Genomic DNA, 12,508 nt, shown 5'->3' on the forward strand with positions numbered 1-12,508 from the left:
AAATATATTATTCACCATATCAGAACATTAGCCATAAAAAAAGAACCTTTTTTAAAAGGGAATTTTGAAATGCACATTTAAGCAGTTCATGTGATCTAGAAGGGTATTAAGGTCATACCCATCATCCCTAGTCCCATTTCTCAGCAGTAACTGATAGTAAGAGGCCTTTTTACATTTTTTAAATGTATCCTTCCAGACATTTTAATACATGTACAAGCATATTATATGTGTCCATTGTTTCTCAACTTATCAGGCCCAAATACCCCTTCAATAAGCAGTACTTTTAATGTCTCCTTTGCTGTCACAAGGTGGAATTCATAAGTAACGGTCTTAGGCCAAGTTTCCTAGAAAACAAAATCTGAGGCAAGGATTTGTGCTAATGCTTTATTTGGGAGACATGGGGATGATGAAAAAAGGGGGGGAAAAGGCAGGGAAGGCCAGGAAAACAAGGCAAGGTGACATTAGTGCTTCATGAGGCCCAGAGAGACACAGCCAACCACTAAGTAGGCATCTTCTCAATCACATGGGATGTCTCTCAGGATAGAGGGTGTACGGAGAGACCATGCCTCACATAAGTACATAAAAAGAGGAAGAAGAGGCCAGGTGTGGTGGCTCGCGCCTGTAATCCCATCACTTTGGGAGGCCGAGGGAGGCAGATCACTTGAGGTCAGGAGTTTGAGACCAGCCTGGCCAACATGGTGAAACCCCGTGTCTATTAAAAAACCACACACAAAAAAATTGGGGGCGGGGGGTGGTGGCGTGTGCCTGTAATCCCAGCTACTTGGGAGGCTGAGCAGGAGAATAGCTTGAACCCAAGAAGTGGAAGGGTGCAGTGAGCTGCGATTGCACCACTGCACTCCAGCCTGGGTGACAGAGTGAGACTATGGTCTCAAAATAAAAAAGAGGAAGAAGAGGATTATTTATCTGCTCGGCTCCTCCTTGTTACTGACTCCTGTTTGGCCCCACAAAGATTTAAATCCTCTATAGTTCTGCCTTGCTCAGGTTATTACCCAGCAGCTGCTCTGGAATCCAGCTCCTGTGCCCTGCAGTGTGCTGCCCATCCAAGTCTGGAACTGATGATAGAACTCAGAAATTGAAGTATGTGTCTCCTCTGCCTGGCTGCCTGGCAGCCACCAAATGGAGATGGGAGGGGAGGCAACATTTCCAGGCAAGCAATTGGTTGGCTCTAAGTGGCTAAACACTTAGGTCAAGCAGATCCAGCTATGGTGGTGCCTAAGGTTGGGTAAACAGCTGGAAGTTTAGGAGATGCCATGATGGCACTGAAGGAATCTGAGGATATACATAGGATGTGTCCTATACAGTAATCTAACCTATACATACTCAGGCTCTTAAAAATTGCTATCTCTTAACCATAAGGTAAAATTTTTGGAAAAGCAAAGTAATTATAATAAAACAGTATGCATTTCAATATGGAGATGCTGGAGTATGACTACACTAAAAGACAAAATGAAGTAGTCAAATGTTTGACTTTTACACCAATTAGCCATGACTGAAGTGGTACTGAGTCAGTTGTTTGTAACTCAAGCACCACACAGACTTGTTTTTGTAAAATGTTAATACCTTTTGATAATGCCCTGAGCAAAACGAAACACAATCTTTCATATACATGGTAGTTGCATATCTAGAAAAGTCAGAATATATTGAATCTGTCAAAATGTTTTCATATATAAAAGGTAGTCAAGGTCTAGACTCGGATTATCAAACAGGTTTTTCACCAACACAAATAACCCAGGACACTCAAAAATTGTGTGGGAAATGGTTCCATTGGATGTAGGGCTGTCATCAGCATTATATCTACCAACTCTGGGTCTTGTTCATTAAATGCCAATAATGTTCCCCCTTCCCCCAATTATTGTGACAACCAAACAGCATTACCACAGATTTCCAAAATGCCCCCATGGGGTGTGTGGAGGGTGTAGTTTGACTCTTCTGGAGAACCATTTAAAACAAACAAACAAAAAACAGGAGATATGCACCTCACAGAGCTAGCACTTAGAGATTTTGTCCATATTAGCAATTAAAGATCGACCATTCTTTGTAACAGTTGCAGAATATTCAAGCATACCTCTGTACCAGGATTTATTTAGCTAGCTATGGTCACACTGACTTTTTCAATGGTCTTGTTGCAAGCAACGCTGCAGAGATGATCTTTAGACATTAGCCTTTGTGCACTCATACAGTTATATCTCTAGAATAAATTCCCACAAGTCAAAAGGTACATCTATTTTTAAATTTGTATGGATATTGCCAAATTGCTCTCTCAATTATTGCCAGATATCTCACTACTAAGTATTGTAGAAGGTTTTAATCTTGGTAACTGTAGTTCTTTAAAGATGAAAATGAAGAACTTTAAATGCCCTATTGAAAGCCATTTTCAGATCATTTTACATTAGTAGCTTCCAGCCTTGACTTGTCTTTTTATATAGGATATTCACGTGGAGAGGAAATTGGACTTCCATTATTTTCTAGGGTAGAACCAGGGTCATGACTGAAAGTTAGGCAGACAGAAATTTGTTTTGTTTTGTTTTGTTTTAAAGATGGAGTCTTGCCATTTTATCCAGGCTGGTCTCGAACTCTTGAACTCCTGGCCTCAAGTGATCCTCTGACCTTAGCCTCCCAAAGCATTGGGATTATAGGCGTGAGCCACCACATCCAGCCAGAAGTTTAGGCTCTAACAATGTAAGAAATTTCAAACATCTCTACCCATTCAGCAATGGAATGACCTGCCTGGGGAGATGAGGTAATTCCCTCTCATATCTGGAAATTTTCAATTTCAGGCTGGATGAATAATTTCAAGGGATGTTCAGGAAGAGATTCCTGAGTTTCATAGAATATTATACAAGGTCAGTGTTTCCAAAGATGTAGTACCTGGGCCATGGTGTATTTGTGGGATGACTTTAAGTGGTACAAATTTTAAAAAGTTTTAATTGGTTTATATTCAAAAAGTTTTAATTGGTTTATATTCATTTTTAATGTATATACAATGTTGCTATATTACTAGCAAATCATATACCCTAAGTTAGTACTGTTGAAATAATAGGGTAAAGAAAGCTTTTTACGGCTGGGCGCAGTGGCTCACACCTGTAATCCCAGCCTTTGGGAGGCAGAGGCAGGTGGATCACCTGAGGTCAGGAGTTCGAGACCAGCCTGCCCAACATGGTGAAATCTTGTCTCTACTAACAATTACAAAAATTAGCCAGGCCTGGTGGCGGGCGCCTGTAATCCCAGCTACTTGGGAGGCTGAGGCAGGAGAATCCCTTGAACCTGGGAGGTGGAGGTTGCAGTGAGCTGAGATCATGCCACTGCACTCTAGCCTGGGTGACAAAGTGAGACTACGTCTCAAAAAAAAAAAAAAAAAAAAGAAAGCTTTTTACAGTTCGAATCTTCTGGAAACATCAGAGAAAGACTGTCCTTGCCACCCACACTACAACAAAACTTCGGGACCTTGAACTTTGGGTTCATGGTCTTTCAACTGAGAAGGGTCCTGCCACACTTTTGGAACTGTGCACCCATTGGAACCCCTAAGAGACCATCAAGCTTCAGGTGATCATGCCACAAAGGCTCCAGCCAGTTCCAGGTGAAGACATCACCCCTGGCCATCAAGAAACTACCCTGCCTCCACTAGACAGAGCAGCGTGAGGGTTCCGTGATCCCCAAAAGATAGAGACTACGCCTCAAGTCAGCTTGAAGCAGTTACAGGAGAAAAAAACATCGGTCCCTCTGCCTCCCATAAAGATTTATGAGGATCACATCTCTAAGTGGAGAGATGAGGCAAGAAAATAGAGTCTGGAGTCAGGGAACATAAGGCTGATTCACACTTCAGCTATAACAGGAAATAGCCTCTCCAGAGGGCGTACACGGAGTAAATGACTTTGTAACTTTACTTCATCCTCTTCATTTACACAGGGCATACCCCAAGTAGAGGGTATTTAAACTCATAAAAACTCTGTAACAGGGCCTTTGACCCCCTATGCTCAGGCCCACACTGTGGAGTGTACTTTCGTTGTCAATAAAACCCTTCATTCCTTCAAAAAAAAAAAAAAAAAGAAAGAAATAATAAACTTTGGGCTAAAATATGGTTGCTAGCCTCTAAGAGCTCTTCAAAATTGTGATTCTATAGTTCTAAATTTAATCTTAATATTACTAAAGTTTCAACTAGTAAAAAGATTTTGAAACCCCAGTCCATGACATTTATTACAAGCAATTTAAACAAACCAAATTCTAGTACAACAGAGAATTTGTGTATTTGGAGCTTGGTGTATGTATCAAATCCCATGAAAACTTAGTAAAAATGGGAGCCCTAAGCCCTAGGTGAAGACCCATCCTGAAACTATATTCAACTTAATAATTTGGGGACAATATTAATATTCTAGGGATCTGTTAAACTTTGCTGCAATGGGAAAAAAAAAAAAGCAACTTTTTTTTTTTTTTTTTTGAGATGGAGTCTTGCTCTTGTCACCCAGGCTGGAGTGCAATGGTATGATCTTGGCTCACTGCAACCTCCACTTCCTGGGTTCAAGCAATTCTCCTGCCTCAGCCTCCTGAGTAGCTGGGATTACAGGCACCTGCCACCAGGCCCGGCTAATTTTTGCATTTTTAGGAGAGACAGGGTTTCGTCATGTTGGCCAGGCTGATCTCGAACTCCTGACCTCAGGTGATCTGCCTGCCTCAGCCTCCCAAAGTCCTGGGATTACAGGCACGAGCCACCATGCCTGGCCAATCCCGTATATTTTTAAATGAATTCAGAAAAGCAAAAATAAGTGAACACACAAACATGTTGCTGGTGGCATCCCGTTTATCCATCAGCACTTCATGGAAGAGAATAGTAAGACTTGTCTTCGTACTCCCATGCTCTTCTACGAGTATTGTAAAACCACTGTCCAGGTCACCCTATTATATATTTAGAATATAATATAAACTTCTGCACTGGAAATCAGAGGTGAATATTTATTTAATTCATATATAAATTTTACATAATATTCATGGTGCTATAAATATAGGCACATTTTTTAAAAGTCCAGATACATCCAAAAATTACCCCCTCCCTGTAGCCTACTCCAATCCCCTCAAGATGGAATATCTAACGTGTTTGGAAAACAGGGGCCAGAAAGGCCCTGCCCATTAATTTTAAAACTTTCTGACCATCAAGACCACTCTTTTCTGCTTCAACCAAGCAGAGTCAACAAGGATCATGTGTTTTCAGGGTTTTAATTGCACTAGTTGATGAATTAAGTAAATGCCTCTGCCTGGGTAGTTTGTAATAGGTTTATGGTTTGGTGTCTCCTACTTAGTTCAAGTCAGAGAAAGGAAAACCAGTATCTGTATTCTTATTGGCCTTCTTTAAATCCCTATGAGATGGCTTAAAAGGATGTCACTGCACCAGAGGACTCACTTAACCACATCTACTGACAAATAGGCAACTTCCCATAAAGTACAGATTAAAACATCATTCATTTATATTGGTTTTCATTTGGGGACAAACATTGTAAATTTAATAATTCATGGGATTGAGCACAGAGCAAATTGGACAAAAACAAATTCCTCAAAGTGACTCGGTTGATTCATTGACTGTACCCAAGCATGATCCAGACTTATGAGTTTGTGTCATACACACCAGCACACATCAGACAAGATTAAAATCTACAGTGTAAAGTCATTGTAACTTGAATTCAAAATGAGAAAGAAATGAGTATTGGAAATTGATTCATTAGAGCCTCTCTATTACGATACATTTTAACTTGGGGGGAAAAATGATTCATATACACAATTATCTTAGTCAAATTTTCTATTTCTTGCTAATAACATTTTAATTTACTCCAGAAAATGCAGTAATTTTATTCAAATATATTTTCCTAAAATATAAATAATTAAATTAAATTTTTATAAATGTAGAGAATGTAGTTTCCATTGACCCACACACAGATATTAATCAGCCCAAAACTTAAGTGATAAAGAAATCATATTTGTAATTATGATCATTTTAATTTGTCTATAAATATATAATAGAATCTTGGCAACTTAATTATGAGCAGTTAACTCATACTTCATGTAGAACTGAGCACCTTAGATTACATATTGTTGAATTTAACTATTGGCATTAATATATGTATTTTAATATGTTATTTACAATACACAATTATAATTCTCTTGTATAACAACATTCCAGTGATTTTGAAAATATATAGTGAAAGAGTGCAATATAATTTACAAATGCATCAAAGGTTTTCTATGGTATTCAAGCTGGGACTTGACTTTTCAGCATTTGAAAATAGAAATAAACAAAAAGTCAATATCCTAAAGCTGTGTTTTCTAAAGCATTAAAAAAAAAAACCCACTAGCTTCACAAGATGCTCCATTAGAAAGGAGTCCCGTAGGTTAGTGTGAGGAATGGCTCACCAGATTTCCCCTTGAAGACCCACAATGAACTTTAAAATCTTCAAGGAGGCAATCGTGAAATCTGTTTAACATTTTTCAGCTCAGTATTTAGTAAAGTGTATTAACAAACCCCTGTCTCCCAGCAAAACACCACTCAGTCAAGCCCCTTGGAACTAGTGTCATATGATATATTCTTTGGGGAAATGCTGATTTAAAATAAAACTTTGCAATTCAATAAACAAATATGTCTGAGTGAGTAAAATCGTGTTCCTTTAACACGGTTTCACTTTTTGAAGCTCTTTGCATGGGTATTTGTTAACATATGATTCTTTAAAAACACACAGGTCTAACAATAGATGTCTGTCTGTGTAAACTACAGGAAAAGTGTTAGAAATGTTTATAGAGATCCTAGAGCTCATTTTCAAGGTTTGAGAAAAGTGACTTCAAAATCAGTAGGTGTTATTTTTAGTGAATTTGTTTTGAAAGATAAAAGCAAAAGCATTAAATCAGTAATGTGCTATATAATGTCTGAAAATATTCCTGTAGAAAAATATCAGGTCATTATATTATTTCCCTGGAATTCTGAAAGAACTGCAGATACTATCAATAGATTTGATTATAGCACTCAGTCTATATGTAAAACCCAGCATTATCCGGAATTAAATGAGGCTGCTCTATTACTTGCTTGAAAATGCATGCATACAAGCACAGGCAAAAACAAGGGTCAATAAGTTGCTTAGTATTTCCACTGAAAACCATAAAATGGGGATAATTAGTTAACTCCAACAATGTGAGTTGTTTTATGTGTATATCGGATGACAATATTTTCTGAAAAAATACCCATAATTCACTCTCTATAAATAAAGCTGTAATTCTTGGCTATGAGACAGCAGACCTTGGTGTGAGTATAGTTCCAGAATTAATCATCCTTTGTGCATACAACTCTTTAGCAAAGCTTATCAATTTAAGCAGTCTACGTTGGCTCAGATTCTACTAGCTTACAGCTCAGATCAGTATTTGATGCTTTATTTAATTCCTGCTCAGTATATGCTAATGGGGACACTTTGGAATCATTCTACACCATTGAAAGATAATTCATTTTTTAAAAAGTAACAGCTGCTTCATACTTAAATAAAAGGTGGGTTTCTATTTGAAGTATTTTTCTTTTCCTACAAGGGAAAGTCAACTCAGCAAGAATTAGGAAATAAATCACAGTAAGAAAAGGGATCACTGTTACTGGGGATAGGGGGCTAGGAGGAGTAGGTAAAAATGTCCGTTTCTCAACTATTTGGCCCTTGCGTACCTGGTGAACCAGTTGCCTAGGAACTGGGATTATTAAGATCTGCACATGCTGTTCTAATGGTCATGTCCTTGGTTGTCATTATTTCCAAGCTATGCTGTGTATTTCCCATCACCTCACCTCTTTAACCTTGTACTGTTCTAGAAAGTTTTACTCTGATATTTCTCATGGTACTTTCGCAGGGTATCCCTTGTAGTTGCTGAAACTGATAGAGGAGTCTGGGACAGTTACATATGACTCTTGAGAGCTAAAGCTGACTGTAGCACGCTACATCTGGTGCGCTGCTCACTACAGATGGTGTCTGACATCACGTTCTCTGGTGGCATTGCAGCCCTTCTTTTCTCAAAGGCAAGTCGCCCCTGTCTTCAGGCCACCAAGCCCAGTCTTGTAATCTTAGCTGACAGGAAGGAATGAATGATGAAAACAATTGGCTTGGGGCAGGAATGAAGGTCCAGTTGCTGAAATTTAAAAAGAAGAGAGCATAAGCGATTTTAAATTAATGCTTGATGTAGATGGGTGATTTGCACATCAAAAGAATCTATATGCACTTCCTTCTTTTAAGTGTTGACTCGAGCAATTATGCTCTAAAATCATTGCCCCTCAATGAGATAAAGGAACAACTCTTTGAACTTATTCCTTACATCTCATATATCTTTTTTCCAAAATAGTTCCAGTGAAATTTAGATATACCAATACCATAAATATTGATGTTGCCCTTCTTGACTGTCTAAGCCATTTATTTTTGGTACCACAATAGTGATATTTATTCATACTGGATTTGATACAGTATGAAGCAGTACTAAATTTCACATCTGAAGATTAGGTTTGAATCCTGGTTCTGATGCTTTTTAGATGTACAATCTTGGATAAGTGTCTTAAAATTCTTCTCAGTCCTACTAATTCACAGAGTCATTAGAGGATTAAAGGAGCTACTATATGTAAAACTTCCTTGTAAATTGTAAAACACAGAACCCATGCTAAGCAGCTGTGTTGTCACCATCCTCTAGTCTTGAACTGTTTAAGCACGTATGCCGCATCTCTGGGAAGGCACCATCTGAAGTCTTATGCTTCTTGATGTGTTCCTTGAGAATCTGGCAAATGCAAGACTCACAGTCTGAGCAGGAGAGTCCTTCAGAAGTTGAATTTTATCACCTGACCTAATTTAGGGAAATTGGGAGAGTTGTTCTCAATTCTCTTCTGCTGTCCCCAGTTTTGTTCTGATGATGACACTGTTGGAGAATCAGAACAACCCGAGCATATTATAGCTACCAAAGTTAAGGTGGTACTCATTATGAGCCAGGTACTGTACTAAATATCTTCTATCCACTATCTTATTTAATTCTCTCTCACAGCATCCCGATGAGGAAGCTATTCTTATTATCTCCATTTTTTTTTATATAGGGAAACTAAGATTCAGGGAAGTTATGAAACTTTCTGAAATATAGATCTTACAGTAAATAAAAAGTGTGGACTCAAATGCAAGTCTGTCTAATGCCAGAGCCAGGGCTTAACCACAACATTCTATGTCACTAATACAGAAGGAAACTTTTGAAAAAGGGACATTAAAGATTAGCTACTTCAATCCGTGTATTTTATGGATGGGGAGACTGAGATAGAAATGAAAAAACCCAAGAGAGTTGGTGAGCTTGTTGCAGACTCAGAAAGAGAACCCAGGTCTTGACCTTCAGTTTATTGCATTTCCTACAGCTCATCTCTGCTCCCTTCCCCCTCCACACTGGGAAGGTCTGTGGCCCACCTCCAGGATTACTTAAACAGACATAGGGGGTAGAGGAGAAGGAGGCTGTGTCTGAATTTGAGCTCATCAACTAAATGTACTGGCAGTAAAAATCAGTTCTTCCTAAATCTTCCAAGTCAGGCTGTAATTACAGGCAGAAAGGCTGAAATTTAGACATAAGTGATTTTCCTCATGGGCAAAAATAGCCTTGAATTTTTAAGCCAAGGATAAAGCAGGAGACTGATTCTTGTTCTTTTCCACTTTGCTAGAGAGTAGTCACCTTTAGGAAAAAGTACATGATGGGTGATTGATAGAGCAGCAACTGAATTAGAAATAGTCTTAGTAAAATGGACTTTCAAGTCACTACTTTATTTCCAAGTGGGTGCCTCACACTGAACCTACTGATTGAAACATACAAACAAACATTTGATAAAAATTCTGTAGATCCGTTTTAAAAGTTAGAAAAATGCTTGGCTAGAAATAACTCTCAGGAAGTGAATGTCAGCAAACCAAGTGTCAGCCACGGGGAATGACCTCCATCGTGGCTGCCTGTGGCACTCATGGCAAGAAATCTGGTACTGTCTTGGTGCCAGAAGTATGGCATCATTTAGAAGAGTGGGGCTGCAATTTTGAGAGGAAAAAGTCCCTAGGGTCTGTTAAGTGTGTTCTGCCCTTTCCTTCCTGAAAGCCAACAAATTTATTGAGTAACCCAGTGACTAGGGAGGACCTAAACAGAGATTAGTCATTACGAAATCAAAGTCCTCTTTGAAGTTCTACATTTGACAGCTTAAATGAGATGCTATGTTTTCCTGAAATGCCAAGGATGACACTTGCTAGAGAGCATAAGCATGTGCAATTCTCACCCTTCTGTGAAAGTGAAGTCATATACTTTTTCATTATGGAAGGCAGAAACCATCTCAGGAAATTATGAATTTCAACACATGGACTACTTGCATTGAGATGAGACGTATGTTACTTTAACGGATAAGTTTGCTAATTTTGTTGCATATTGTTTGATGTCAGCTCCACGCTTCTGTACCCTCCTCTGGCCCTCTCTCCACTCCAGTGGAGTTGATCAGTTTCTTTTCATTTTCCTGCTGCCCTCTCGCTCTGCTCGTCATCTGGCCCCTCCTGTCTCTTTGCTCTCTGTCCTCTACTCGGAGACTTCCCTGATGGTAGGGACCATGCATTTTACTTCACTGCATCCCTAACGTCTAGCACAATGCCAAGGTTATATGAGACGCTTGATACTTTTTTAAAACTGCAGGGTACGGTTTTTAAGCTGGTGAGACCCTATTTGATAAGAATTTAATCTAACTTTGTAAAGGATTCTTTCCTTTGACTCAAATATTTATGTAGTCTTCTAATGGAAAATGAGACTGAAGAATAGAACTCTGAAATAATTGAATCTAATCACCGTTTTTCAAGGATCAAATAAAACACGGGCTTGCAAGGACATCGTTAGCAGTCAAATGCCAAGTAAGAGTAAGGCAGCATTATGTTGCATAATGAAATATTAATATATGAAATCACACTGTCTAAAGAAAAGTACACTTACAATCTCTCCATCTTTGCCTCCAAAATCTAAATACAGCATCCTGATTCCATCATCTGAAGACATTTTGAGCTTTTCATAAGGAGACTGTATGATGGTCTTGGGAAAGCCACCCTCCTGTGGTTCAGTGGTAATAGAAAATCCATTCTCATAATGTATGGTCAAACGGCACTCCTGGTTTTTGTAGGTGCAAGCTGAGAGACAAAGAGAGAGAAAAAGAGACAAGTATGAACCATGGCAATCAATCCATTTTCCCAATCACTCACTTCATGCCTCCTCAGTCCCAGCGACCAGCTATGAATTTCTTGCTAAAATAAAAATATAGTCATTGTTCATGAAAATATTCTCTTTGGATTTATTTTGGTGTTGTAATTTTAAAAGCCCCATAGAACTAAGGAAAAATAATGGAAAGAAATTCCTTTTTCTAGGATCTACTGAATTTTATCTGGGTTCTAGTCCTTATCTAGCCATCTAACAACACACAGGTCTATAGGTGTACTTGCCTTCCAACGGCCCTGTGGGCCTTGTCTCAAGCCAGAAAAAACAGAACTTTGACTTAAATAAGGCCAGTGGGCACGCTGGCTCACAACTGTAATCCCAGCTTTTGGAGGCTGAGGTGGGCAGATCACTTGAGGTCAGGAGTTCGAGACCAGCCTGGCCAATATGGTGCAACCCCATCTCTACTAAAAATACAAATATTAGCCAGACATGGTGGCATGTGCCTGTAGTCCCAGCTACTCTGGAGGCTGAGGCAGGAGAATGGGTTGAACTTGGGAGGCAGAGGTTGCAGTGAGTCGAGATTGCTCCACTGTACTCCAGCCTGGGTGACAGAGCAAGACTCTGTCTCAAAAAAAAAAAAATTTTTTTTTAAATAGATAAAGCCACCTTTGAATCACCAACCTTATCATCAACACACACACACACACACACACACACACACATACACACACACAAAATTATATCTATCACCTGGTGAAAGAAGACAGCATACACCCATGACATTATCAAAATTAACTAATGTAAATACATAAGTCAGGAATGAGTAGTTTAAAAATAGTCTAATTTTTAATAGTCTAACAAATCTCTTTTTAGAAATCGAGAGGGGTGCTCTTTTAATTTCGCTGATGATCTTGGATCCTGGAAAAGCTGCTGTTGCTGACAGACCTCAGATGTGGCATCTTCCATGAAGAGCACTCCAAGTGTGGCATCCAGGAATCTCAGGGGTGGTATCCACATGGTGCCCTCCAATCCAAAGAAACAAAGCAAAAGCCTCTTGAGCAGGTGTGGTGCCAGCTTTTATCTGGGATTCTCACTATGTTTAGGAAAAGAGTCCTGCTCTTTAAGCTTATGAGCTGGGCAAGGGGACTGCCACAGCATCCTAATTCCTATTTAGGAAGGCTTGTGAATGTTTAAAACTCTTGATCAAAGAGTTCTGAAAAAGGTTATTAAGGATCAGATTGGATTTTTTGCTTCACAAAACACCACATTTAACAGACCTGACAAGTAAATTGGCTCAGGTTTT

General features: G+C 39.1%; 1 protein-coding gene across 1 annotated transcript in view; it reads right to left on the minus strand.

Annotated features, from left to right (window-relative positions):
- Nucleotides 1-4,954: 4,954 nt before the first annotated feature.
- Nucleotides 4,955-12,508, minus strand: part of SNTB1 (syntrophin beta 1) — a 286,774-nt gene continuing 279,220 nt past the window's right edge. The window contains exons 6-7 of the mRNA XM_024250977.3: nucleotides 10,990-11,180; nucleotides 4,955-8,154 (exon numbers count right to left, since the gene is read on the minus strand). Coding sequence (XP_024106745.1) covers nucleotides 8,062-8,154; nucleotides 10,990-11,180 — 284 coding nt within the window. The 3' untranslated portion in view covers nucleotides 4,955-8,061. The remainder of the gene's footprint in view (nucleotides 8,155-10,989; nucleotides 11,181-12,508) is intronic.

The sequence above is a fragment of the Pongo abelii genome, chromosome 7 (genome assembly GCF_028885655.2).
Source record: "Pongo abelii isolate AG06213 chromosome 7, NHGRI_mPonAbe1-v2.0_pri, whole genome shotgun sequence".
Lineage (NCBI taxonomy): Eukaryota > Metazoa > Chordata > Mammalia > Primates > Hominidae > Pongo > Pongo abelii.